Source organism: Toxotes jaculatrix, chromosome 7 (assembly GCF_017976425.1).
Source record: "Toxotes jaculatrix isolate fToxJac2 chromosome 7, fToxJac2.pri, whole genome shotgun sequence".
In the NCBI taxonomy this organism is placed as follows: Eukaryota; Metazoa; Chordata; class Actinopteri; family Toxotidae; genus Toxotes; species Toxotes jaculatrix.
In genome coordinates this window covers 17,721,831-17,748,020 of record NC_054400.1, presented here as the reverse complement: position 1 = coordinate 17,748,020, position 26,190 = coordinate 17,721,831, and the positions used below count along the sequence as shown (strand labels likewise).

Here is a 26,190-nt window from a genome sequence, read left to right as displayed (position 1 = left end):
GATTATATGACCCTCGTCATTATAATGAAACAGATCACCTTCTGGGTCAAAAAAATTTCATAATAATCAGTGTGAAATTTATACAGTTTATATTCAGTTGTTTGGATCTCACCACATCCAACTTAAAGACTCATGGACAAATGTGGAATTAGTTAATTAATAATTGATTAAATCACATGTAGTTAGTGCCATTTTACAAAACTCATTTGTCACATTGTAACTTTGCAAACAACTCGGGTTATACTTACATGACAAACACTTATGTATGTGGGTCCTCCAGGAAAATTATACTTACACATGTATGCAAAAAAAATGTTTGAAATTTGTGTAATCAACTTATTCTTCTTATTCAGACAATGATTATTTTCTTTGTATGCATGAGTATTTTATATACGTGTTGCTGATATTGCGTAATGTTTTTTGGTATTTCTACCCCAGGACCTGCACCACTGTTTATTGGCTCAGATCCTGAAGGTGAACAGCGCTACACAGGCCTTCTCCAGGATGTCCGCTTGTACCACACTAAGTTGAACCGCAGCCACATCCACGAGCTTCACACCCAGCCTGCCAAGACAGACTTGCGTAACATCTCAGGTTACCTACGGTACCGGCAAGAAGAGAGGCAGAAGTCATTTGTGGTGGAGGTCAGGGATGATGATGAGGAAGAGGGAGAGGAAGTCTTCTATCTACAGTTGGTGGCAGTGCACGGTGGAGCCCGCCTCCCCTTCCCCAGACCCACTGCCATTTTGCGAGTCATGAAGAGTGACAATGCCAATGGGCTCTTTGGATTCACTGGTGCCTGCATACCTGATGTAAGTTTAGACAGTGGCATTTAGTGGTGCTAAGTATTTAAATATCTTACAAACACTGCAGTTAAGACAGTAACATTTTTAGTTTAAACCAGACTGTCAGTAAAGAATAAATTATTTATCCCCTGAATAAACTTGAATCTACATGACTGGTGTTACAGCAGCATTTGGCAGTGTCATCACTCAGTTGTGCCTACACAGAAAACATATGCATAGAAACACATGTAATATAAACCCACTGGTTTGTCAGTCCCTGTCTTGCTGCATATTTCATCAGTCTTCATGCCTGGCTGCAGGGAGAGCGTGCTCTCTGTTTTTAGTTGGATTGGATGTGTGGGCTCTCATGTTGGCCCCTCTCAGGTAGAGCGACAGCTGGCGAGGCTGCAGCAGGTCTGCTAGTCAGGGCATTCCTATAGAAGTGGATCAGGAGTTCCAGCGCTGGCCATGGGAGATCTTGTTCCTTGTTTCTTTCAGCACAACAGGTGGCAGGGCTGGAGATGGCATTCCATCAGAACTAGAGAGTCTTCTTTATATCCTAGACCCGTTGGGGATAAAAAAGACGTAGAGGCATGTGGGCTATCAGGTGCCCCCTCTCTAAATCACATTATTACTGTGCTGGAATTAGTTTGGGCTGCAGACATAGTTGGTAAGATTAGCTCATGTAAGCTGCCTATACTTGCATTCAACTCTGATCGCTTCCAGTGGTTCTTAATTGATTTACATTTTTATTCCCTTCTTTGTTTTCATAGATCGCTGAGGAGGGCTCCACTATCTCCTGTGTGATGGAGCGTATGCGGGGATCTCTGGACCACGTTTATGTCAACTACACTGTTACCCAACTGGACAGCTCGAACAATGAGACGCCAGCTCATCAGGATTTCGTTAATGCCTCTGGAGCTGTGCTTTTCATGCCTGGACAGCGTTCTGAGGTGTGTGTACTGTGTGTGTGTGTGTGTGTGTGTGTGTGAGTGACTCAACAGTTGGGTCTGTATTAATGAGGTCCTACATGAGCTGGGGAAAGCCCCTCTGACATTATCCAGGGTGACAGAGATCACAGTCACTCAGTGGGTAAAAACAAGTGTGATGTATCTAGTATGCACTGTGTTTATGCTTTGTCATATTGATTTCAAATACATACAGTATATCTGGTTCATCAGTCACCCAGTTGCAGTGTTTCTTGATAACCAGCCCCATCTAGTGGTCAGTTGTTTGTGAATTCACTGATGAGTCAACAGGTGTCAGCTGATGGTTAAGCTTATACTTCATACCTGCACACAACATAGACAAAATGACCACATTTTTTAAAAGGGAAATGTAATATTAGCAGCTATCATAAGTCAGTTTTTTTTAAAGGCACAGCCTGAAAAATAAAACTAATAGGTGCTCATCTGTCTGCTAGGTGCTGAACCTGTTGGTGCTGGATGATAACCTCCCAGAGCTGGCAGAGTCCTTCCAGATCACGCTGGTGTCAGCAGAGTCCAGTGACGGGAAGCCAGGCTCCACCCCCACCAGTGGTGCAAGCATCGACCCAAATAACTCTGTTAACACTGTCACTGTCACAGCTAGTGACCATCCCTATGGTATTCACTCACATGCCCCAAAACCAATACTGTTGAACTTTCAATGTTGGTGGTTTATTGAATCAGCTAAATTTAAGTACAATTTTCTCTCTCCTACATATGTGCATTATTCCACACCCCACTCCCTGCCCTCCTGCTTCTATCACACCTGTCCTCTCCTTGTCACTATCTCTCCACTTATTTCCATTCTTCTACCCATCACTATAACACACATACACCACCTTCCCTGATCCAGGCCTGCTGCAGTTTCAGCCCAGCCCTCCAGGGGAGGGGTTGATCTCTCCAGCATTAGAACCCGCTCACGTCACTGTTAACGAGGAAGATGGACAAATCCGTCTGCTGGTGGCCAGGGCCCAAGGTCTTTTGGGAAGGGTCATGGTGGGATACAGGACAACCCCCTTCACTGCATCCAGCCCCGAAGACTATGAGGTTAGTTTCCATTTAAGTTTTTAATATTACTGGTGCATACACACAGATAATGTATCAATAAACTAATTAAGCAAATGAAGAGAATGCATTTTGCCTGCTTCCCTGGTTTCCTCTTTCTCTGAATTCCACTGGCAGGACGCAGATGGCATACTTGACTTTCTTCCTGGGGAGAGGTTAAAGTACATCACTGTGACCATTATAGACAACCCTGTCCCTGAGCTGGACAAGATTTTTAGAGTGGAGCTCTACAATGCTGATGGAGGAGGTGAGAAATTTGAGCCCAAAATCATGATGGTAAAACTCAAGGTTTTTTCTTTTTTCATTAGTTTTCACATTTTGATATATTTTGACCCTTGGAAATATTTTACAGTTTTTTTGAATTCAGTGCATTTTTATTAGAAGTCTGTCTTTACCTATCCTAATCAGAGCTGAATTGACCCTTTGTTCTGCCCCACTGTTTTTGTGTGTTTTGTGTGCTGTGTTCCTGTGTGTTTACCGATTCATACCTACCTACCTTCACAACTACCTGCCTACCCTGCTTCCCATTTACCCTCCGATCTCTACTCTTCTTGTGTGATTCTAACCTGGTGTGATACCTGTTTGATCCCTGTGTGTGATCCATCAGTGGATCAGTTTCTGCGTAGTGAAGGAAGTGGTAGTGGAGAGAGTGACTCTGACTTCCTCCTTCCATCCTATCACCATCATGGTAAGTATCCCCCTCCTTTATTCCTCAAACGGCTTCTTGTCTCCATTCCCTCAACCCTCCACCAACATAATTTCTCAGCCTCTTGAGTTCTGTTAGCAATCAAGTGACATACTGCTTCTCTTCATTTTACGTCCTCAAAAATTGCAAGTATTATTTTTGGCTGGTTGAATAGAACTATGTCAACAAAATTTGGCCCTTAACAATTGGGAAACTGTCAGATGAAACGCTTACAGATTATACAAAAAAATCTTACTTAACACTTGATCAGTTAGTATCTTTGAGCTTGGCCTTTAGTGCCTATAAACAAGCATATATGGAGGTGTGTGGGTGTGCATGCATGTGTGTTTAACTGTGTCTACTATTTACATTGTACTGTGACCCCTGTGAGAAGTACCCAAGGAGAATGATGTGGGAAAAGCAAATAGCCTTTCACAAGCTGTAGGACTAAGTGGTTGTCATCAAGTTTCAGAGACATTAGTGTTTTCACATTCTCAAGTAACCGTTGCACACTGTTTGAAGCTGCCATCTCAGTCTGATGCTCTTAACATCACTTTATTTAGTGGTAAGAAGGTGTGTATTATTATTGGGCTCTTTATATGAAAACCACTGGCTTGAATAATTAAAAGATCATTGCCACATTTCCATTTCCTCGTCTCTGACCATTGGGTATTTTTCATTTACTTCAAACTGAAAAATGCAACTATATGACTAAAAAAGTAACAAGGTGTTATATGTGGTATCTTGTGTGTAGCCAGCTTGGGAGTTGCGTCCCGCATCACAGTGACCATCGCTGCCTCAGATGATGCCCATGGAGTTTTTCAGTTCAGTCCTCAATCACTGTCTGTTAATGGGACAGAACCTGAGGATGGACGCAGCTCCGTGATCCTGCAGGTCAGTGTGATACACAGTTTAAAAATGAAGAAATGCCCAGTGAGGCTCAAGGAGATAGATTTTTCTTTGAGTTTGCAAATCAAGTTGTTAATACTGCTCTGAGAAAAAGTTTTTTTTTTTTTTTTTTAAATAACGTTTATGGTCAAGCATTGTTCATCATCATGCATCATTTCCTTTTGGTCTCTCCCAGGTGGATCGGACCTTTGGCGACCTCTCAAATGTAACTGTGTACTGGGAGGCCGATCCCAGCTCTGAGAAGGAGTTCCTCAGCAGGTCTGGGAACATCACCTTTGGTGTCGGTCAGACGTCAGAGAACATCATCGTCAGTGTGGCTCAGGATGAGATCCCTGAGCTGGACAAGAGTTTCACTGTGTCCTTGGTTAACGTCTCCCACGGTCGCCTGGGCGTCAACACATCTGCTACTCTGACTGCGCTCGCCAGCGATGATCCTTATGGTGTTTTTGTGTTCGCGAACGTAACAAGGTCCATCCGACTTCCTGAAAGTGACTCAACTGTCTCCCTCACCATCCTGCGACAGAGAGGCCTGATGGGTCAGGTGTGTCCTGCTGTAGAAGATTTATAAACATTTTTAAGCATAGAAATTAAAGCCACTTATGATGACATAAATAAAGTAGAATTATACCACACATGGTAGATGTATCAAAGTATCTGATATTTTCTCATTTTAATTTGTCTAGGTGCGAGTCACGTATGCGACACTAAATGAGGCAGACCCAGAACCTTACAGGACCCCTGGGGTGGGCCGAGCCACCGAAGGGCGGGACTTTGTGCCCCTCCGGGATTCTGTCGTTTTCTTGGCCAATCAGAGTGAAGCAAACATCACCCTCCGAGTGCTGGATGATGAGGATCCAGAAAGAGATGAAGCAGTGTTTGTAAAGCTGATCAGTGTTCAGCTTATCAAAGGAGAGCAGGAGAGGCTCAGTAAGAGACTGGCTTACCTGATTTACCTGAAAAACATAATTTATGATATAATGGTTCCCCAGAATGATGAAATATCCCTTTACTGTTCTTTCCAGTTTCCAATTCCCCTTCTCTGGGCCCCAGGACTGATATTGTAGCCCAGGTGATAGTGGAGGCCAGCGACGATGCTTTTGGAATCCTCCAGCTGTCAGCCTCTGCTGTCAGTGTAGCTGAGCACTACGTCGGGCCCATCATAAATGTCACACGTGTAGGGGGGATTTTTGCTGATGTATCTGTCAAGTTCAGAGCAGTGCCTTTGACCGCCAGAGTTAGTAAGTGTTGGCCACAGAGAATGGATTTGAATTTTTTTCTCCATGATTTGTGTGTGAGCAGGCAGGTCATGTCCACATGTATGTGTGTAATCCTATAGGTGAAGACTACAGCGTAGCCTCCAGTGATGTGGTCCTCTTAGAAGGGGAATCCAGTAAATCTGTACCCATCTATGTCATCAATGATGTGGTCCCTGAGCTGGAGGAGACCTTTCTCATCGAGCTGATCAACCAGACCACTGGAGGAGCTCTCCTGGGGGAGCTCACACGTGCCATCATCACCATACTGCCTTCTGATGACCCTTTTGGTGCCTTTGGTTAGTGGCTAATTATCCAGGATATGTTTCAATCTTTTGATCTTATTTTATCTTATTTCTCATTGTTAAGCATGCTCTTCTCTTGGTTTTATTTCAACTTAGTCTTCCAAGCTGTTCCAGTTACCGTAGAGGAGCCAGGATCTAACTCCATTGAGGTCACGTTGCCAATAGTGCGTAATGCTGGTACTATCGGCACAGTGGTAGTCCAATGGCAGGCCACTGTCAATGGTAAACTAGCAGTGGGGGACATCAGACCCACATCAGGAGAGGTGAGATTTGCTCCTGGGGAGACCATGAAGACACTTCGAGTTGAGGTTTTAGCTGACGATGTACCTGAAATCACTGAGGTAAAAAGCAGACGGTGAAAACGCCATTTGTGTAAAATGACACTTGTTTGAAATATGTTACATAAAATTAGTTGCAATGTATATATCACTCTTGTTGTCGCTCTTATCTTTTAAAGATAATTAAAGTGGAACTTACCGGTGCCAGTAATGGAGGAAACCTTGGAGCCGATACATCTGTTAACATAATAGTGCCTGCCAACGACAACCCATATGGGACAGTCTACTTTGAGCAGTCTGTTTACCGTGTTCAGGAGCCACTGGAGGGAGTTTATAGAGCCAACATCACTGTCCGCAGGAGGTATTTTAATTTTTGTTTTCTGAGGAATAATGGTTTTGTTTTATTTATTTATTTTTTTTGCGTACTCCTTCTCACATTAAGCTCTATTTATTTCAGAGGTGGTAACTTTGGTCGCTTGGATATCGTGTACAGCACCTCTGAGATTGACGTTGTTGGCTTGGCTCAGGCTGATAACCAGAACCTGCTGATGTACTATGACCTCCCAAAACCAGGCGTTCCATCCACTACACCCACTAGAACAGTTAACATCACTGGCCAGAGAGATCCCCGGGCTGCGTGTGCTGCTGCGTGTCTGAGAGAGCAGGCCTGCCAGGCCTTCTCTCTGTCATCAGGGGTGGCCCCACCATCCTGCACTTGGGTGACTTCAGGGGCTGACCAGCTGACCTCTCAGTCTCAGGTCATGACCTACTTAAAAAACGTGACTGCAGCTGCCGTCCTGTTCAGTGCCCAGGCTGTGGCGGGGAGTGATTATACCCCTGTGACAGCTCAAAGTGCCTTCATGGAAGATGGGTCAGGGGTCGCCAACCTCACAGTCCCCATCTTGACTGATAAATTTCCTGAAATGGATGAGAGCTTCTCCATACAGATGTTAAAGGTAAAGCAAAGCATATAGATAAATATATTGCCCTGTGTTATTTATGGTTTACTTTGTTTTACATGCAAGTGAGTTAATGGTAAATCGTATAACACATACTATGTTTTACCCTATATCTTTCAAAGGTAGAGCTGCTAAATCTGACTGTGGCACAGAAGAACCTGCCCTCAATTGGCCAGCCAGACAAAGCTTTGGTGACCATCGGGATGAACGGAGATGCCTTTGGCGTGTTTTTGATATATAGCCTCAGTCCCAACGCCACTAATGAGGGGCTCTATCTAGAGGTTCGGGAAGAGCCTACGGTTGTGGTGCCCCTGGTTATAGAGAGAAGAGGAGGGAATCTGGGCACTGTCACGGTGGAGTGGAGGTTTGTTGGAGGAAAGGCCACGCCAGATGCTGACTTCACTGGGACTGGAGGGAATTTGGTCTTTAATGGTATGTGGATCACTCACTGATTGGTAATATGTACTTGTGTTTGTAATTCTCCTGTCAAGAGTTATGTAAAAAGAATTGAAAGAGCACTTAACCAATATTTCATGTACTTTATCCTCTCTGCCTATAGGTGATCTGAAGAAGACAATAGAGATCGTGATCAGAGATGATATTGAGCCAGAGGACAATGAGAGCCTCATGATTGGTCTAGTTAATACAGAGGGAGGAAGTCGAATCCTGCCCAGTTCTGACACTGTCACCATAGTGATACTGGCTAACGATAATGTGGCTGGGATAGTAGGATTTCATCCATCCTCACGTTCTGTGATCGCCAGAGAGGGTGGGTAGATATTTTTGATGATTTGCAAATGTGTTTGGAAATTCAGTCCATATTATGTTTTACCCACGATATGTTTCAATCTTTTCATCTTAATTTAAATACATTATCAGCCCCATACTTTACATTCCAAACTCTTCTCACTGTCCACATTACTAGAAATGTGTCCTAATTATGTCTGAGTGCAAACATAAGGGAATGCACTCATAGTAATAGCAGCACACAGCAACAGGTGGCCTCTGTGGCTGTCTGTCATTAGCTTGAAATCATGTATTAGAGGCTTAAGGCTCCCTGAGTAGAATCCATACAATTAGAGACCTTGAGTTCCCTCTACTAGCATCTACCGTATAAGTGAGGCAGTTCACATTAGAAGTCCATTAATGGATCTCATCTATATTGAAATTCAGATAATGGTCATCTGCCAGTTCATACTGGTCTAATGGAAATTTCAGACTGAAAGCTTAGGAAAGGCTTATGCACTGCAGCATCTTCTTCTGATTCCATCATTGCATTAAATTTACTCACATATTGTCAATCAATCAAGAGATACTGCAGCCATAGTCCTTTTCAATTCAATTCAATTTTATTTATATAGCGCCTTCCACAATCAAAATAGTCTCAAAGCGCTTTACAGAGACCCAGAGCCTGACCCCAGAGCAAGCACTTAAGGCGACAGTGGCAAGGAAAACTTCCTTTGCATTAAGTGCTATGGCTGACTGTACTTATTTTATGTTACAGGTGAGAGGCTGTCCTTATTAGTGTTGAGAACGGCTCCGGGTCTGGGTAATGTCACTGTGGACTGGACCATGCAAGGGCCCCTTGTACACAGGACCTTCACCCAAACCTCAGGGACACTTTTCTTTACTGAGGTAAATACTCGATGGAGATCATTGAACAATTGACTGTGGGATCATAAGTAAATACATTTATTGCACAGTATGGCAATTCAGACTTTGGAACACTATGTTGTTATTGTTTTTCTGTGGGTGGTTGAAGGTATCAATCACAGGGCTTACAGAATCAGCTAAAATAGATTATGTTTAAATGGTCCAGCAGTAATTATGTGTTTGTGTCTCCTGCAGAGGGAACTAAATGCCACTATAGTCCTGCAACTTCTTGATGACGCTACACCAGAGGACAAAGATGAATACAAAGTTTCCTTGTCCAACATACAAACCTTTGGTAATGCATCTGCTCTTAGTATGTTTGTGGCTAACCATGAAATCTTTTGGAAGACACAGATTAACATTCCCCTGACTTCCACCACACAGGTGTTGTGGCGACTGGCCACGCTGCCCTGGATGTTCAGGGCAGTGAGGCAGTGCTTACTGTGGACACCAGCGATGTGCCCTATGGGCTGCTGACCATTGCCCCATCATCCCTTAGGGTGACTACAGAGGAACGCGACCGAACTATAAACATCTATGTCAACAGGGAGTTTGGAGCCTCAGGTCAGTGGGCCAAGTATGAATAGTGCTAAACACTATTTTAATTAATATGTTAAGCACAAATACATTGACATCTTTATACGTTATACCTAAATGTTTGTGCACAGGAGCAGTGAATATCACCTATGAGGTTATAAGAGGTTCTCTACAAGACCTGACACAGGTAGAGGGCACTCTCGCTGATCCGGGACAAGACTTCATCTCTGGTAGTGGATCTGTAATCCTTCAGGATGGACAGACTTCTGTTGCCATCCCTGTCACTATACTGGAGGTAAAAAAAAACTGTAGCTGTCTTCTATTCTTTCATTTATCTGTCCATCAAACTCGATACCTAAGATGATTGGTTTTCAACACACCATCATGGCATGATTTATACTTTCACTCTGCTTCATTTACTTCACTGTTTATTTTTATTTACTTCTTTCTGGCCGCTATAATGTGCACCTGCATCATTAGGGGAGTTCCAGTGTTAACATGTTTCATCAAGATGACAAAATTACTATTTGATCTCTGCTCGTATATGCTCTTATTCTACTTCTGATGCAAGCTCTACTTCTTTGAAGCAGATTTGTTTGAATGTGGCATTTAAAGCTTTTCATTTCCATTTGTTTCGTTAGGACGACATTCCAGAGTTGCAGGAGTTCTTCCTGGTCAACATAACCTCAGCAGTACTCATCACAACCCTGGCCACTGCTCCCCAGCTAGGTATGGAGCAATTCAGCTGCTTAGGCTGGCATAGACAGTTATACCATTATAGAGTCGAAATTACATGTAAAAATTCTTAGTTGGCTTTGGTCAATGTTTCTCTCTGTTTGTTCTGCTGTTTCTGATGTATTTTTATCGTTTGTGTAATTTTATGAAATCACTTTCTTTCTTTTCTTTCTGTAATTTCTCACCGTTTGCTTTGTTTGATGAGTAGAGGTTGTGTATTGCACATTGCCAGGTAAAATACACATCCATATGTTCACAATCTTTGCCTAAAATGTTGTGTAGTTTGATATACAATATTCCTGCCTGGTACATCAAACTACAACATTGTAGTTGACTGTCAAAATGCACCATGAAAGAGCTTGTTAGTTGCCGCTACCGCTTTTACATAATCCAAACCACTGTCCAATTTATGAATGAGTAACTTTAGAAAGTGATGAGTAGACAAAATACTACAGGCAGAGCAGCACTCTGGAGGCTCCCAGAATACTATCGGCCTTCTGCCTGGAGACACACAGTAAACACACGGCTGCTCTTTTGGCAGCAGTCATTATGTGGTTTGGATGGTGAGATTGATGCTTTCCATGATTGAGGAAGCCTGGGGATTTGATGGGAGCAGAGTAGCACTGTGTGGTGAGGAGAGTGAAAGCCAAACTAAACCCGTAGCTGGCCTCCCAGTGTCTTGGCCATATAGTCAATGGGAGAAGACTATTCAGGGGTCATAAATCAGTCCACCCAAAAGACTTGGCTGCTCAGCTTCCCAAGCCACTTACAGGAGACGCTCCTTAGCTGTAATCCTTCGCTCAAACGTACCATGACGGAACATAGATCCTCTATAGTTTCCTCTTGCAGAGCTTGCTGTTGGTGCTCCTGCTGTAGTTACAGCCCAGAAGTCAGTGCTAATGCTAATGCTAAAGTTTTTACTACAGTTGTTTTAAAAATTGACGGACTAAAGGTCATCTTATGTTTCCTGTTTGTATGTTGCCCTTTTTCCAGACACCCAGGGTTTGGTGGCAGAGGTCAGCATTTCTGCCAACGACGGAATTAGAGGAGTCATTGAATGGACAAACACCATGTATGGACAGCATCCATAAATATTTTTTTCTTCAGTTGATTTGCACAAACTCTACATAAAAAGTTTTTCTCATCAAAATACGTTCTCCTTTCCAGGTTTGAAGTGAATGAAACAATTGGGGCACTGACTCTAGTGGCCTACAGGAACAAGGGGGCATATGGAAATGTCTCTCTTTTCTTCTATGCTCAGAATCTGGAAGCTCAACTGGGACTGGACTACAATACCAGTGAAACGGTCAGCTGAACACAGTAATCACACATTACACACAAAATCACTGACCCACACATACATACTTAAAAAGCACATTGTATAATACTTTTAGTAGCATAATTATCCAAAAGGGCAAAGTCAGGAGCAGCTGGATTTGCTTTATATTCTTGAAGACATTTCACCTCTCATGCAGAATGTTTCCTCAGTTCTGAAGCAGATGAACTGAAGAAGCCTTTTGGATGTGTCCAGTCCAGTTTCACTTGATGTAGCCCCCCTTGGATGACCTGAACAACTGAGTCTTCTCAGACATGTAGTAGCATCAAGTTTTTAAACTGAAAACCTCTCTGTCTACCCAGATACTCCATTTTGTTGATGGCGAAAGGCATAAGTTTGTGGAAGTGCAGATCATCGATGACGCCATTCCAGAGGGAGCAGAGAGATTTCAGCTCATCCTGTCTGAGCCTTCCCCTGGCCTGGAGCTGGGTACCAGTACCACAGGTAGACACAAGGACAGAATACAATTCAACAGAGTGGCAAAAATTTCTGTGTCAAAAAGCACAAAACAGTGGAGCATAAACTTCTGATGCATATTCAGGTAAAATGTACAGTACAAAATGTGCAGTTCATGGTCAAGACTAAGTAGAGACTTGAGTTAAGAGGGTTTGGAGTTTAATAAATTAACAGCATGTGAGATAAAAGAGGTCTTATTCTATAGTCATAGAAAATACTTGTATCTGATTGGCTGGCAGGTTTTTATAGGGTTTGTAGGATTTTTGCAATCCGAGGTTGTGACACCTCAAACATTGTCCCAGTGAAGAGCTGCATCCTTGCTCTATATGAATGGCCAAGGTAAATTACTCTGCAGGTAGCCATAGCAACAATACATCTTCCTCACGCTGCTCCAACCATTAGTTCAGCAACGAAAACTGAATGAAGTTTTTAACACAGTGTGGTAAAAAGGTAGTAGTAAACAACAAGGTGAACTGGTAGATGAGAACAACAGATTGTTACTTACACCACATTAAGTACATTAGGTTACACAATGACGCTTTGTTGATTACTAAACTGTATTCTTTACAATGGAACAAGAGGTGAGGCATCATACACAAAGATGCCCAGTTGTGTTTTACACTTACCACTTAATTTTGGTTCATGTAAGTTAAACAGACAGTGAAATATATTGTTAGAGACCACAAGAATTATAGTGTTGCTCCTCTATATACATTATACACAACACAATAAGCATCACTTTTATTTTTATATTCATAAGAATTACTAGCTGATTTATTCTCATCTACCTATACTGTACATATCTATGATATTATCTTGCTAAACTACATCTTTCTGTTTTCTTGTAGCAACTGTGAATATATTGGCCAGTGACGATGGACACGGTGTCATTTCCTTTAACACAAGTGAACATTTCTTATTGAGAGAGCCCACATCTGTATCAGGGCTAAGAGAAAGTGTGGCCACCCTGTATGTGGTTCGGAATCCAGAGGAAGGCACGTTTGGCACCGTAACTGTTCAGTTTACCATCACTGATGCCAACGGCAGCCTAGCAGAGGGGGATTTGATGCCAGCACAAGGGTTTGTGGTCCTGGAGGATGGAGTGAGATTTAAGGTGAGGAAAAATAGAATAGAACATTTAAACACAAACACGAGTAAACATGTATATTGAAAAAGATCAGTTTTTCTTTTATTTTAACATTAAATTGGAACTGCATAGAACATATTAGTTGTCAGCATTTACACATTACTTAAATATTTGAGGTTTTTTTGGATTTTAAATATATACATATATATATTTGTTTATCAGAAGTGGTTTGGTCTTGTCTGTTTTGTTTCAGATGCTGGAGATCTGGGCAGTTCTGGATGCTGAGCCTGAAGTGAATGAAACCTTCACCTTGACCTTGTCCAACCCAACAGGAGGTGCACGGCTGGGTGACCAACTCCAAACTCTCATCACCGTCCTAGAGAACTTGGCTCCTTCTGGCTTGTTCCGCATCGGACCAACACTCAACAGGTCTCGATACCGCTGCACCAAAAGGATCTGAAAATTTGAATGTCATAAACACTAAGTAGTATTTAGTGCCATTGGTATGTGTAGAAATACACACACAAACATACTATGCAGTTTTATTCATTGTGTATTTTCTGAACAGAACTAACACAGAAGTGGTGGCAGCTGAAGGTGGCAGAACGGTCTTCCTCACTGTGTCTCGCAGTAATGGTCTGGAGTCAGCTGTCAGTGTGGAATGGGAGACGCAGTCTCACACAGCTATTGCCTCTGGTGAGACCAATGAATGTTTTCATTCAAAGTCACCCCAACCTCCTGAACACTTGTTCCTTTAATCCCTCTTTCCTTCCAACAAACAATGTAATTAGAATTTTTTTTTACATTTTCCTTGTAGCGGGTCACCTCTCAGTGATGGGCGTGTTCCAGAGCTTTGAGGACAGCTCCACCTCTGCTTGGTGCTCCCTTCCCGAAGAGCTTTCCTTCCTGGTTATGAGGCTGGATAGGAAGCCCATTGTTGGATCCCCCCACACCTTGGCCACGCTGTATCGTTGGCAGGGTGTATTCGTGCCAATAGAGGTAGGCCAACAGCAGCATTGTCCCTCAAACACGACATAATGTCCTTACTGTAAACACTTGAGAGGAGAATCCAGCACGAAGTGGATTGGCAATGAGGTAATTTACAGCAAATTTTTTATCATAAAAATCTCTCTGTGTTTTGCTCATTACAGTCAGTTAGGATTCAAGACCCAAGCTCTTGTGTTGGGTTTGCAGTGAATGGTTCTACCTACATAGGAATTACACACAGGGGCCCTCCCTTCTCCCCCGCTGCCAACCTCAGCATCTTCAAACTGCAGAAGGACCTCAACATCACATTGGTAAGTATAAAACTAATCAAGATACAGCATTGTTATCACATTTTTGTACATTACTTAAACACCATGGCATTGCCTTGTATTATTTTCACATGATTTGAGGAAATCTGTTTTCTTCAGGAACAAACTTTAGGTGTTGAAGCTCTGGATGTGAAACACTTCTCCACTGAAGGCAGAGATTATCTAATAGTATCAAGCCAGGTGAGGCGGACTGTTCCTGACTGTTTAGACAAATCTTTAGTTTTCAGTTATGTCAGTATAATTAAAAACAGGCAAATATGACTGAACTCAAAATTTGTTCCTCTGTTTGTTTCATGCTACAGATTTTTGTTTGGAGCGGAGGCTCCTTCACCCTCCACCAGACTCTTGACTTTGAACAGGACATCCTCAGTGTGACTCCATTCACTCATGCGGCTGTTCCCTACCTGGTGGTGTGTATAGACAGACAGACTGTCAGCTGTCTCCTGCTTCAATGGACCAGTGGAAGATTTCAGAATCCGCAGCCTCTCCCTCTCGCCGGCAGAGCCAGTCAAGTTGAGACAATCAACACAAGAGCAGAGGACACTCTGCTGTTGGTTGCTGTTGCAGGTGACCTGTCTTGCACTAATGGCACATAACATTAATGAATACTGTTATGTTTAGTTTGCACATTTATATAACTGCTGTCAATCTCCCAAGCAAAATTAGTAAATGAAAAAGTTTTGAGCTTTATTTTTTCTGTGGTGCAGAGATCACATATTTTAAAATGGCCTTGAATGAGAGTCAAGTGCACTTAGTGTAGGGTATGCTAAGAGGATGGCTGTGTTTTTGCAAGAATGAGATGCTATTTTCTCTGCTTGTATCCTCAGTGTACTTTCTAGAGGATTGTGCAGTGGTTAGATGTTGGTTAAGAAAGTACAAATAAATCAGTGATAATTTAGAAGGCACATAGAAACCATGCGTCACACAAAACAGCCTTGTTCTGTTGTCTAACCTAAGATCAGAAAATTCACAATGTAGACCAGATCATATTTTTATATCATGCTCTGTATATTTTGATGAGACATAATCCCTCTGAGTCTGCAAAAGTGGTGAGTTCTCTTGGTTCAGACCTGTTGTGGGTTTACGGGAAAGGCCTCAGTGTGGAGTAGAGCAGAGCCGCAGAACGGCTCAGAGGTTGTAATTTGTCAGTCTTGGGTGTGTCAGTCAGACCAGTCCTTACTTTACATAAACATGCTATTCTAGCGTGAAAGAACTCACGTCTCTGTGTGTGTTTGTTGTGTGCCTGTATCTTTCTCCAGGTCTCTCTCCATCCTGTGAGGTGTTACAGTGGAGATCAGGGCAGCCTTCACCACAGCTCTATCAGTCCATTCCTCACCCAGGCCTCACCTCTGTTCACCCCTTCACTGCTCCTTCTGGCATCAGTAAGCACAAATGTCATAAACTGCTTTTCAGTATATCTTTTTTCAGTATATCTTTTGTTTTTTTATCGTTTTCTTAGTCAGCTGTACTTTTAAAAATGAGTTGAGCAGACATCATGTTTAAATCAATGAAAACTTTTTTTTCCCCTCACAGCTTATGCCCTGCTAGCTGGAACAAATGGCTCATCACTCTACTCCTGGAGGTCTGATGTTAACCTGTTTGCCATGATCCTGAGGGCCCCTCCAGCCTTTAGCTTCCTCTCTCTCATAGTCCCAGCCCTCAACACCACCAAGACGCTCTTGGCTTCCACAGAGGACAATAGTTCCACTGTTTATGAATTCACTTCTGTTTCCAATCAGTCTGATTTCATACCCAGGTACCCAAATTATTTTTTTCTTAGTCACAGATACACTTGTTGCTGAAAGCGAATCCTGCTCAAAGAGGAATATAAGACACAGTGAAAGTTAAATAATGCAGGTTCTGTTTGTCTTTTATTTCCTCACATTCAGTTTTGGTGAGTTGCACTTTGCACCAGGTGACAGTGAGCTAGAGATAGCAGTGAACATCATAGATGATGACATCCCTGAGGTGCAGGAGTATTTCCAGGTCAGCCTGAAGAATCCAAAGGGTGGTGCTGAGATTGGATTTGGTGGTCAGGTGAAGATAACTGTCCCAACCAATGATGATGCCCATGGAGTCATCGGCTTTGCTCAGGTAAGCAGATAAACATTTTGACATTAGACAGCACATTTACATTGTACATTTGTCCGTCACGTGAAGTTGCCGTCATGTCACAGCCATTGTGTTAAAGCTTAAGATACTTGAACCATATTGTGTTTTTTTAAGCATTACCACAAGCTATTGTAGTAAAAAAAAATGTTATTAAATCTTTGCAGAATTCCTTATCTATGGAGGTAGAGGAGTTGGAGCAAAATAATCAAATATCTCTAAGTGTGGAGAGGAGAAGAGGGACTTTTGGCAGACTGACTGTTCACTGGGCTGCCAGTGGCAGTCTGGCAGACATTTACCCCACTTCAGGGGTGGTGAGTCAACCATGGCCTACTATCATACTTAAGACATTATATTAATGTATGTACTGATAACATGAAAATTAAATGCTTACAAAAATAAGCAAATTCAGAATGGCTTCACAAATGCGAGGAGTGGATTTAAATTTTTATTTTGCATTGTAGGTGACGTTCTCAGAGAACCAGTCAGTAGCCATCATCTCACTGGCCGTAATAGCAGATGGTGTCCCGGAGCTGAGAGAGAGTGTCACTGTCACCCTCATGGATGTCACCACTGTGGGGCTGCAGGACCTACAACAGGCTGCAGTCATTGACAAGCAGCGGGCACAAGCTCTACTCATCATCCTGCCAAATGGCTCTCCCTATGGGGTGATTGGATGGCATCTGGACTCCCAGTTTACACTAGCACAAGAACCACAAAGTAAGAACTTCTGTGGAAAGACATGAATGGATGAATGACTGATGACTAGTCAGTAAATGTGGGTTTTTACTGGATCACAGTGCAAAGGGATCTAATTTACTGAATTAGTTTAAGTTACGTTGTTTTTAACTCAAACTTTCCTCAGTCATGCTCTGTCTCTGCTCCATCCTTTCTTTTTTCTTTTTTTTTAAATTACCAAACCCCAGTTTCTTTTGGATGACGTTTCTTGAGGAGCTATTATGGTAATCACACATTGAGATTTACCGTAAAGGAGATCTGCCACGATTTCCAGGATGTGAAGTAATTTAGGATTTGTCTTAATCTGTGTATTGGAGGTTGGCCCAAAATGTCAGAGACGTCTGAGTAGTAGAACAAGATACACACACATTTTCCTTTCCATATTCTCCTACTTACCTGCATGTATTTTATATGTTTTTTTAAACACTGGCTCATGTAACCTCCCATTTCTCCCAACCCGCAGGGACTCCTGTCAATGTAACTCTCTCCATAGTAAGGGAGCAGGGCTCTTCAGGTGAGGTGGCAATCCATTACCAGACCAGGCCAGCCCTGTACCAACCCCCGTTAAAGCAAGCCACCGCAGGAAAGGACTACACCGCAAAGGACGACACCATCATCATGATAAATGGCGCTACTGTGGCCATTGTCACTGTCACAATCCTACCGGTAAGGATGGACTGTTGGGTAATGGAGAAGTTTAGTACATCTATGTGAATAAAGAAGAATAAACTAATACTAGGATTCATTTTTAGCTTCTACCAACATAAGAGTTCATTTGTCTACTAAACATGTAAAACCAAGAAAGCCTAACAAAAAGACTGGGACCATACAAACTTAAAATACATCAAAGAGTCATTCTCTATAAAAGGATAAATCCAGCTCTTTCCCTCCTTGTCTTCTCCTGTTCTGTTCATATAGAAACAACCATTAATCTTCAATAAATTATCCATTCTCATACCCTCCCTCATTCTTTCTCACCCTCCCAGATCCATTTGTTGGCCTGGGGTGACCTCCCATTAACAGGACTTATGATAATGAGAAAGTTGCATTTAAAGGTTTTCTCCTTTAAATGCAGTTGTAAGCACCAAATCAATTTAGTGACAAAGTTTTTGGAAAATGTTTTTCCATTATTTAGTATGTGTATGTACATTTGTGTTTTTTAAGGATGACATTCCAGAGCTGGCAGAGAGTTTCCTGGTAAATATCACCGGTGTGGACCTGGTTAGAGGGTCAGCTGGAGCAGGACAGCCGAGTGTGAAGAGGCCCGGTATGGAAGTAGCAGAGGTCACCATCCTGGAGAATGATGACCCGCGAGGGATTCTGCAGTTCAATGTTTCTGAGGTGAGCACAGGGTCATTGGGCATTAACATGACAGAGATGCAACTTTTTCACTGATACAACTGTGACACATTTAAAATATTAACTGTTACAAAGAGCTAAGTCTTGTTTTTAATTCAACATTTCTTCTAAATACCTTGTCCAGGATATTCCTGGGAGTGTCCTGGCATATGAGATACCACCACCAGACAACATCCTCTATCTGTCAGTGGTGCGACTTGCTGGTGCAACTGGAAGACTGGTCATCTACTGGGAGGCACAGCCAGGGACTGCTGATCTTAATGATTTCAGCCCCACATCTGGAAACGTCACCTTTCAAGATGGGCAGGTAAATGGATTAATTGTCCTTATTTGAAACAAACCAGCCCTAAATATCACATCAAGGCATGAAGTGAAGCTGTCCCCAGGTTACTGCTCAGCTTTTGCAAGGTGTTAACTTGTGTTTCCTCATCTTTATTTTTAGAGGGAAGCCAGAATTGCCATCACCATCTTGGATGATGAACAAGTAGAGACTTTGGAGACCTTCAGAGTAAATTTGCTGCGTGTGATTGGTGGTGCTCGACTCGGAGAAGCGACCTCTGTAACTATCAGTATTCCGGCCAACGACTCACCTCTCGGACGATTTGGATTTCAGGAATTGGAGGTGAATGTGAAATCCCTCTATTATCTCAAAAATCTACTTAGTTGTTGCACGGATACAGTAGTTTAACTTTTTCAGTATTATGTAAGGTGTGCATCAGACAACTCTTTGACTGTCAGAAATAACCATATTACTTAATCCCCTCTAAGGTTACTGTCAGCGAACCAGAGTTTGTGGATGACCCTGCTGCTGTTGCAACTCTAGCAGTGCTGCGAAGTGCAGGAGGTGAGGGGGCAGTGACACTGGTGTGGCAGCTTGAAGACCAAGCCACAGATGACCTCTCACCTTTCAATGGAACTGTTGTTTTCACTGAGGTACAGTATGAAAAGCATGGTATTGCTGCTGCCAGATATTGTTATATTGTTATTTTTATTGAATGATTTAGTCAGCATGTAAGAATAATAATAATAATATCGAAGCCTGCTATACTTGGCCTACTTTACAGACTGAGTCCATGAAGACATTTGTGATTAGAGCCCTCGCTGACACTGTACTGGAAGGAGATGAGCAATTCACTGTCCGGCTGTTTCCTGCTGAGAGTGGTGCAGTCATCGACCCCTTAAATGGTTAGCATTTATGAAAGAGTCAAATGACCAGTGCATTAATTGACTGAAGAAATGTACAATAATCATCCATCTCCCTTATTTCTTCCTCTCTCCTCTGGTCTGCGTAATATCCAGGCGTGGTCACCATCACTATCAGGGCAGACAAAGCTGCCCTTGGGATTATTGGAATAGCAGAGTCGTCCAAGAACATCCTCATTGGAGAACCTCAGGGAGATTACAACGGTAGTGCTGTGGTCAGGTGAGACACTGTAAACATCATACTGTATGATTACCCTGAGATGATAAATAAAAGCTTTAAATTTCTCTGCTTCCATTTATTAATTAAAAATGCAATGTGAAAATAATTGTGTGTATTCCCCAGCCTTGTGCGAGGGCCAGGTGTGTTTGGAGAGGTCCAGGTGAACTGGAATATCACTCCAGCTGTGGTTTCTGAGTTTGAAGCAATCTCTGGCACTGTGATTTTGAGAGACAGACAGTCAGTTGCCACCATTATTCTAAAGGTAGTAAAAAATATAGAGTTTAGAAATGAAATAAAATCCAGATATTGCCTGTGTCTGTGTGCTGCAGAATGCTCATACACAGGCCAAAAAGCAACAAAATAATGACTTTTTTTAATTTTTATTTCTTTCCATAAAATTGCCCCCGTCGTAACTGTTATGATTTGAGGCCCTGCATGACGAAGTGCCTGAAGAGCGCCGTGAGTACCAGCTTACACTGACCTCCGCTACCTCAGGGCTGGAAATAAGTCCCATAGCCAGACATGCCAGAGTTATTATGGCAGCCAGCGACAACCCCTATGGCCTTTTCTCCTTCACCCAGCACCAGCTCAGGGCGTCAGAGGAGGAGGGAATGGTAAGCTCATGAAAATGAGACAATACATACATGACCTGAGATAATGGAGTTACAAAACTTAACCCACAGCCATATCATTTCCTTTCTTTTCCTCAGGTGAATGTGACAGTTAATCGTTCCTTAGGCAGCCTGGGCAGCGTGTGGGTGACCTATCGGACCTCAGGCGACACAGCAGTCAGTGGAGTGGACTTCGCTCCAGCTTCAGGACGACTACTCTTTACCCCAGGCCAGACCTCACAGCAAGTCACACTGTATATTCAGGATGACAGTCTCCCAGAGGGGCCTGAGATGTTCTTCCTCAACATCACTGAAGTGGAGTTAGTCAATGTGAGGTAAAGTAACTTGACTGGGTGGAGTAGATTACTAACTTTGTTGGTTGGAATGTTTATAGTACAAGTGTTAGTTAGTGTTACTGTTCCAAAAGGTCATTGCAAATTATGTCAGCTGGTCCTAGTCATTCATAATAAAGGCACTGCACAGCCTCAGTTTAGTGAAAATCCCTTGTTGATGTGTCTGGTAGAGGCTTATTGTCAGTGACATTTCATTCTGTGTCTCCCTCTGGTGGCCAGTGCTGTGGACTACACAGTGAGAGAGTCAGGTCTCCAGCTGGACCAGCCTCCAGCTATTGGCAACATCTCTTCTGTCGCTGTGGTCATACTAAAGAATGACAATGTTGAGGGTGTCCTGGAGTTTAGACAGGACTTTGTTAGTATTACAGGTAAGAGTCAAAACAAAGCCAAATTAAATCACAGAGAATACAGAGAAGATATTAAAAGATTATTTACCATATGTAAAATCCCTATGTTCTTCTTGCTTTCTTTCTTTTAGTTGAGGAGGACGTGGGCACTGTGTTGATCCCAGTGGTGAGAAGAGTGGGCTCATATGGACCAATCTCAGCTCAGTTCATTTCTAGAGGCTTGAGTGCAACCCCTGATCTCGACTACATCCTGTATAATGGCTCAGTGGTGTTTGTCCATGGCCAGAATACTAGCTACATTAATGTCACTATTGTAGATGACCTTGACAGGTAAGAGGGGAAATTAAAAATTATGAAAAGAAATGTCAAGACTAATCCCTTAAAATGTACTGTATTTTTAGCACAGCGTATTTTAGTGTATTTTCTCTACTTGCTAAATCAGTGCATCTTAACTTGGAAAGACATTAAGCACTGAGATAAACGTTAGAGAAATAATGTAATGAATAAATTATCATAAACTCAGTCCACAAAAAAAACATTAATTCAATGAGGCTATAATGAGTGAAGACATTATTTAATTCCAACTTAACGCTGACATTATCTTCCTCAGTGAAAAAGCAGAGACATTTGAGGTCCTGCTAATTGGAGCAACAGGGGGTGCAGTTATAGGCCCTCAACGTGTTGCCAGGGTAACCATCGCCAAGAGTGATTCTCCAAGTGGCTTGGTCCGTTTCCTCAACGAGAGCCTAATCACCGTGGTCAACCCTAACTCTACTCTCAAACTCAGTCTTGTTTTGGAGAGAGCAGGAGGCCTAGTGGGCAATGCAACGGTATGAGGGACAATATCTTCTACACTCAAGTCCTGGTTTTTCTTCAGTGGACATCAACTAATTCAAAGTGATTTTACCTTTTGACAGGTTGCTTGGATCATACGTGGCCCTAACAGCAGAGAGGTCCTTCCTCCATTCAATACAGACATTAGGGAGCCTGTAAATGGGTCCTTCTTTTTCAGGGATGGAGAGGAAGGTACACGCACCATTGAGCTGCGGATTCTACCCCATGGAGAGGTGGAAGTGGAAGAGACATTTATTATAGAGCTCAGCATTCAGTCTGGAGAGATGGATGTAGATCCTCAGGCTGGTTCCGTGACGCTGAAGGTACTTTATGGTATCACTGACCATCATGAATCAGTTTAGATTGCTGAAAAAGGATTATTGCAATTTCCTAAGCGCTTTTTCGCAAAGGAGATCTAATGTGATTCCAGTTTCAGCACCCCATTCATCCTACTCTCCCAATGTGTTTTTGTCCCCCAGATAGAGAAGTTTGGTGACCCAAATGGTATAGTCCAGTTTACTGCAGATGCTCTTCGAGACCGTGTCTACAATGAATCCACAGAAGCAGAGGGGCCATTCAACATTTCCCTGTTGATTACACGCAGAGAGGGTGTCATGGGTAACATCACGGTAAGTTTGCATCAATATACATTTATTACTGATCAGTCATATCCAGTATCAGTGTTTAAACTAGCTGAATTTCAATCTTTGTGGTCACTGTTTCTAGTCTAAGTCTAACTACAACCATGCTTTTACCTCAGGTGCATTGGCAGATAGAGAGTGACTCAGATATGGCTGGAGACTTCCTAGCCTTAGCTGGTTCAGTGATTATACTGGAGGGCCAAAGGGAGGCGGAAATTGTCCTCAGCCTAATGCCTGACACAGTGCCAGAGCTGGAGGAGCTGTACACTGTCCGACTCACAGCTGTGGAGGGTGGTGCTACTCTGGATGCCAACCCAAACCTCATCAGGACCCACATCAGGTGTGTCATTATGGTCCTGCTGGAGACATTAATACAATGACTTCCAAGACTGAATTAACTTGAAATTAATCTTTTTCTCTCTTTCTTAGGGTGCGCGCTAATGATGAGCCCCACGGTGTCTTTTTACTGAACCCTGCGCAGCAGTCTATAGTGGTAGTGGGGTCAGGGGCAGAGGTCACCAGGGCTCTGGTTATGAATGTGACACGGCTTGCTGGACTGTTTGGCAACGTGAGCGTGGGCTATAGGATCAGTGGAGGAATAGATGAAGTGATGGACATTGCAGAGATACTTGGAGGACAAGCTCAAGGAAGTCTGTTCTTGAGAGAGGGACAGACCTTCAGTACCATCATTGTGCCAATCAGCAGCCAGGTAAGGAAGAGGATTCAGCAGATTGAGACTTCAGTCAATGATTACAGAGAAACCTTTTTAAAATTCTGCAGCCTATATTGATTTGAAGAGCTTTTCACTTCACTGTTTTCCCACTTTTTTCTGTAGGTGTTTTTGTCAGTAGGTGAAAGATTCACAGCAGAGCTCACTGATGTTAGACTAGTCAGTCCCATCCTCGGCTCCCTGCCTCGCCTCCTTCATGACGTCAGCGTTGCTACAGTGACAGTGCCCGAAGAAGCTGCCAGCTCAGAGGTGAGTTATGGTTCCTTTTTTTTTCTTTTTTTGTTGCTTGTGATATATGGTGAGGGAGAAAATGTTTTTTTTAATTGTCCTCTCTGCAGGACCCTCAGGATTTAAGATTTGCTACCGACCAATACACAGAGCAGTTTCATTAAGGTTGCAGAACAACACAGATAGACATTCATGAATTTTGTTGATTTGTTTTCTTTTAGTTAAGGCAGAGTAATTTACACAGGTGCTGACAGAATATTGATCAACACCTATCAGTTTATCAAATTATTCCTCAGCCACCAGAGGACAAATATGAACGTACTGCACCATATTCCTCTAATATTTATCAGCACAGACTTTATTTAGACTTAATTTAAAACTAAAAACTGAGTCAGTGTTGCTCTGTGAACACTCAGCTGTTTAAACGGTCCATGTAACACACATGGACTTTCTGTGTAGCTGGCTGCTGACAATGTAATTTAAATGACTGACCTTGTGTAAGTCATACAAAGAGACAGTTCACAACAAAAACCCTCTCAGTGACAGTTACAGAACATTTTAGTATACTCCATATACTGTAGTTTACTGCCAACAAGTTAACACCCATTATCTGACTTTTCTTGCTTATGTGCAGGTTGGCTTTGCCTCCCTGGCTCTGCAGGTTTCAAGTGTAGAAACAGGGGCATGTGAGGCAAAGGTCACACGAAGGGGGCTGTTTGGGGACATCAGGGTGCAGTGGAGAGCCGGGTATCCTTCAGGACAAGCTTTTCCTGACCTCAGAACTGGAGCTATCACCCCAAGTTCAGGTAATGCAATCAGTGACGGATTGTTCCCTGAAGTGAACGATAGCAGTGCTCACTCACACATTATCTCAATCCACTTGCGCTGTTTTTTTTTTTGTTTGTTTTTTTTAATGAATATATGACATCTCCATACCTGATCAGTTTCCCTTTCTGTAAGTCTGGTTATCAGGCTGATGCCATACAGACTAACTACAACTTGCTGATGTGCTCCTTCCTTATGTTTAGGCTCACTGACCCTGGCCCATGGAGAGAAGACTAAAGCCATATCCCTTACAGCTATAGCTGATGCATTAGAACCAGCTTCCTATGCTATACATCTCACTGCTGCCGGCTCCAGCACTGCTGCAAACGGTGCTGTCAAGCTCAGGTAATGGTTTCACAGTGGCTGGATTTTGAACTTTCACTATATTGTAATTTAAGCAGTTGATACACTTTATATTAAATATTTGCAATTTGATATATGCATCCGTGCCAAATGTAGCCTCATTCAGATGTCTGTTTCCCTGCACAGGTCAGGCTTTACTGTTGCAGAAGTGGAGCCACAGGGGGTCTACCAGTTTGCCCCGGATTCGCGTCAGCTAGTTATCGCAGAGGACATCCAAACTATAACACTTTATGTTCAGAGACTCTACGGTTCTCGTAGCAATACCACTCACCTGTCCTATAAAACAACAGCAGGCAGTGCAGCAGCAGGAGAGGACTTTCTTGCAGTGCCAGATGGCCGTTTGGTCTTTGACTCGCCTCATCAAACCAACACGTCGTTCCACCTTTCAATACTTGATGACTCCCTTTCGGAACCAGATGAGTACTTTCATGTCAACCTAACAGATGTTCAGGTCCTTGCTCCAGACTTAGCTTGGGCAGAGGCCCCGCCTCGCCTCAACCCTCAGTACAGTGTGGCCACTGTCACCATCCTGGCTAGTGATGTGACTGGTGGAGTTTTGAGTATTGGACCTGGACTGGTCGAAGTACCGGAGGACAGGGATGAGGAGACCCAGCAGGAACGGAGAGTGGTACTGAGGGTGCGCAGGTCTGACAGTGTGGCTGGGGATGTGAGGGTCCGGGTTCAAGCGTATGGAGGTATGTATTTGTTTTGTTACATTGCTTTATTGCTCAACTACAGTAAATTATATTTTGTAATTTACTTTGATGTTTACAGTATCAGTTTAACTTGTGTTGCTTTGCGGCTTTATCCAGATGGAAGTACAACACCTCTTCCCTTCTCTCTGGAGCCTGTTGGGACCCTTGCAAAGGAGCAACAGGACTTCCGCTTGGTGTCCACTATAGTGTCCCTCCAGGCTGGCCAGAATGAGACAGAGGTTATCCTCTTAATCCTCGATGACTCAGAGCCTGAGGGACAGGAAGTATTCTTCATCTACCTCAGTGATCCAGAGGGAGGAGCACAAATCACAGACCGTCCATACCAGGGCTTTGGAGCTTTTGCCAAGATCACTATCCTTGGTAAAAAGATGATTTTTTTTTTTTTTTTTTTTGTTGAAGTTCACTATAGACCAAAGATTACAAAAAAAAAGAAGAAGAAGATAAAAGTATTCTGTTTCACTCACAGTGTGTTCTAGCAAATAAGAATGATGCAATATATTTATTCATTGGTATGTAGTTTGGACTCTGTCTTCTCAGGTTTATAGCACTAGACTAATCCCAGGTGTGT

General features: G+C 42.9%; 1 protein-coding gene across 1 annotated transcript in view; it reads left to right on the top strand.

The window, feature by feature from the left end:
• Positions 1 to 26,190, top strand: part of adgrv1 (adhesion G protein-coupled receptor V1) — a 97,271-nt gene that overhangs the window by 17,948 nt on the left and 53,133 nt on the right. Inside the window, exons 21-78 of the mRNA XM_041043098.1 lie at positions 439 to 812; positions 1,559 to 1,738; positions 2,209 to 2,389; positions 2,625 to 2,822; positions 2,961 to 3,083; positions 3,444 to 3,528; positions 4,280 to 4,415; positions 4,606 to 4,971; positions 5,114 to 5,357; positions 5,453 to 5,668; positions 5,767 to 5,982; positions 6,085 to 6,329; positions 6,446 to 6,627; positions 6,724 to 7,222; positions 7,348 to 7,657; positions 7,785 to 7,994; positions 8,730 to 8,860; positions 9,074 to 9,173; positions 9,263 to 9,442; positions 9,547 to 9,710; positions 10,057 to 10,144; positions 11,144 to 11,222; positions 11,318 to 11,456; positions 11,789 to 11,930; positions 12,791 to 13,056; positions 13,283 to 13,458; positions 13,598 to 13,725; positions 13,847 to 14,028; positions 14,181 to 14,327; positions 14,445 to 14,525; positions 14,648 to 14,912; positions 15,605 to 15,727; positions 15,879 to 16,101; positions 16,235 to 16,439; positions 16,622 to 16,768; positions 16,919 to 17,174; positions 17,656 to 17,858; positions 18,357 to 18,533; positions 18,676 to 18,858; positions 18,994 to 19,173; positions 19,320 to 19,484; positions 19,616 to 19,736; positions 19,851 to 19,974; positions 20,098 to 20,236; positions 20,403 to 20,588; positions 20,685 to 20,920; positions 21,158 to 21,306; positions 21,417 to 21,615; positions 21,896 to 22,115; positions 22,203 to 22,442; positions 22,599 to 22,748; positions 22,880 to 23,100; positions 23,190 to 23,469; positions 23,596 to 23,739; positions 24,353 to 24,524; positions 24,747 to 24,888; positions 25,033 to 25,605; positions 25,726 to 25,982. Of these exons, the coding sequence (XP_040899032.1) occupies positions 439 to 812; positions 1,559 to 1,738; positions 2,209 to 2,389; positions 2,625 to 2,822; positions 2,961 to 3,083; positions 3,444 to 3,528; positions 4,280 to 4,415; positions 4,606 to 4,971; positions 5,114 to 5,357; positions 5,453 to 5,668; positions 5,767 to 5,982; positions 6,085 to 6,329; positions 6,446 to 6,627; positions 6,724 to 7,222; positions 7,348 to 7,657; positions 7,785 to 7,994; positions 8,730 to 8,860; positions 9,074 to 9,173; positions 9,263 to 9,442; positions 9,547 to 9,710; positions 10,057 to 10,144; positions 11,144 to 11,222; positions 11,318 to 11,456; positions 11,789 to 11,930; positions 12,791 to 13,056; positions 13,283 to 13,458; positions 13,598 to 13,725; positions 13,847 to 14,028; positions 14,181 to 14,327; positions 14,445 to 14,525; positions 14,648 to 14,912; positions 15,605 to 15,727; positions 15,879 to 16,101; positions 16,235 to 16,439; positions 16,622 to 16,768; positions 16,919 to 17,174; positions 17,656 to 17,858; positions 18,357 to 18,533; positions 18,676 to 18,858; positions 18,994 to 19,173; positions 19,320 to 19,484; positions 19,616 to 19,736; positions 19,851 to 19,974; positions 20,098 to 20,236; positions 20,403 to 20,588; positions 20,685 to 20,920; positions 21,158 to 21,306; positions 21,417 to 21,615; positions 21,896 to 22,115; positions 22,203 to 22,442; positions 22,599 to 22,748; positions 22,880 to 23,100; positions 23,190 to 23,469; positions 23,596 to 23,739; positions 24,353 to 24,524; positions 24,747 to 24,888; positions 25,033 to 25,605; positions 25,726 to 25,982 (11,448 nt within the window). The remainder of the gene's footprint in view (positions 1 to 438; positions 813 to 1,558; positions 1,739 to 2,208; positions 2,390 to 2,624; positions 2,823 to 2,960; positions 3,084 to 3,443; positions 3,529 to 4,279; positions 4,416 to 4,605; positions 4,972 to 5,113; positions 5,358 to 5,452; positions 5,669 to 5,766; positions 5,983 to 6,084; positions 6,330 to 6,445; positions 6,628 to 6,723; positions 7,223 to 7,347; positions 7,658 to 7,784; positions 7,995 to 8,729; positions 8,861 to 9,073; positions 9,174 to 9,262; positions 9,443 to 9,546; positions 9,711 to 10,056; positions 10,145 to 11,143; positions 11,223 to 11,317; positions 11,457 to 11,788; positions 11,931 to 12,790; positions 13,057 to 13,282; positions 13,459 to 13,597; positions 13,726 to 13,846; positions 14,029 to 14,180; positions 14,328 to 14,444; positions 14,526 to 14,647; positions 14,913 to 15,604; positions 15,728 to 15,878; positions 16,102 to 16,234; positions 16,440 to 16,621; positions 16,769 to 16,918; positions 17,175 to 17,655; positions 17,859 to 18,356; positions 18,534 to 18,675; positions 18,859 to 18,993; positions 19,174 to 19,319; positions 19,485 to 19,615; positions 19,737 to 19,850; positions 19,975 to 20,097; positions 20,237 to 20,402; positions 20,589 to 20,684; positions 20,921 to 21,157; positions 21,307 to 21,416; positions 21,616 to 21,895; positions 22,116 to 22,202; positions 22,443 to 22,598; positions 22,749 to 22,879; positions 23,101 to 23,189; positions 23,470 to 23,595; positions 23,740 to 24,352; positions 24,525 to 24,746; positions 24,889 to 25,032; positions 25,606 to 25,725; positions 25,983 to 26,190) is intronic.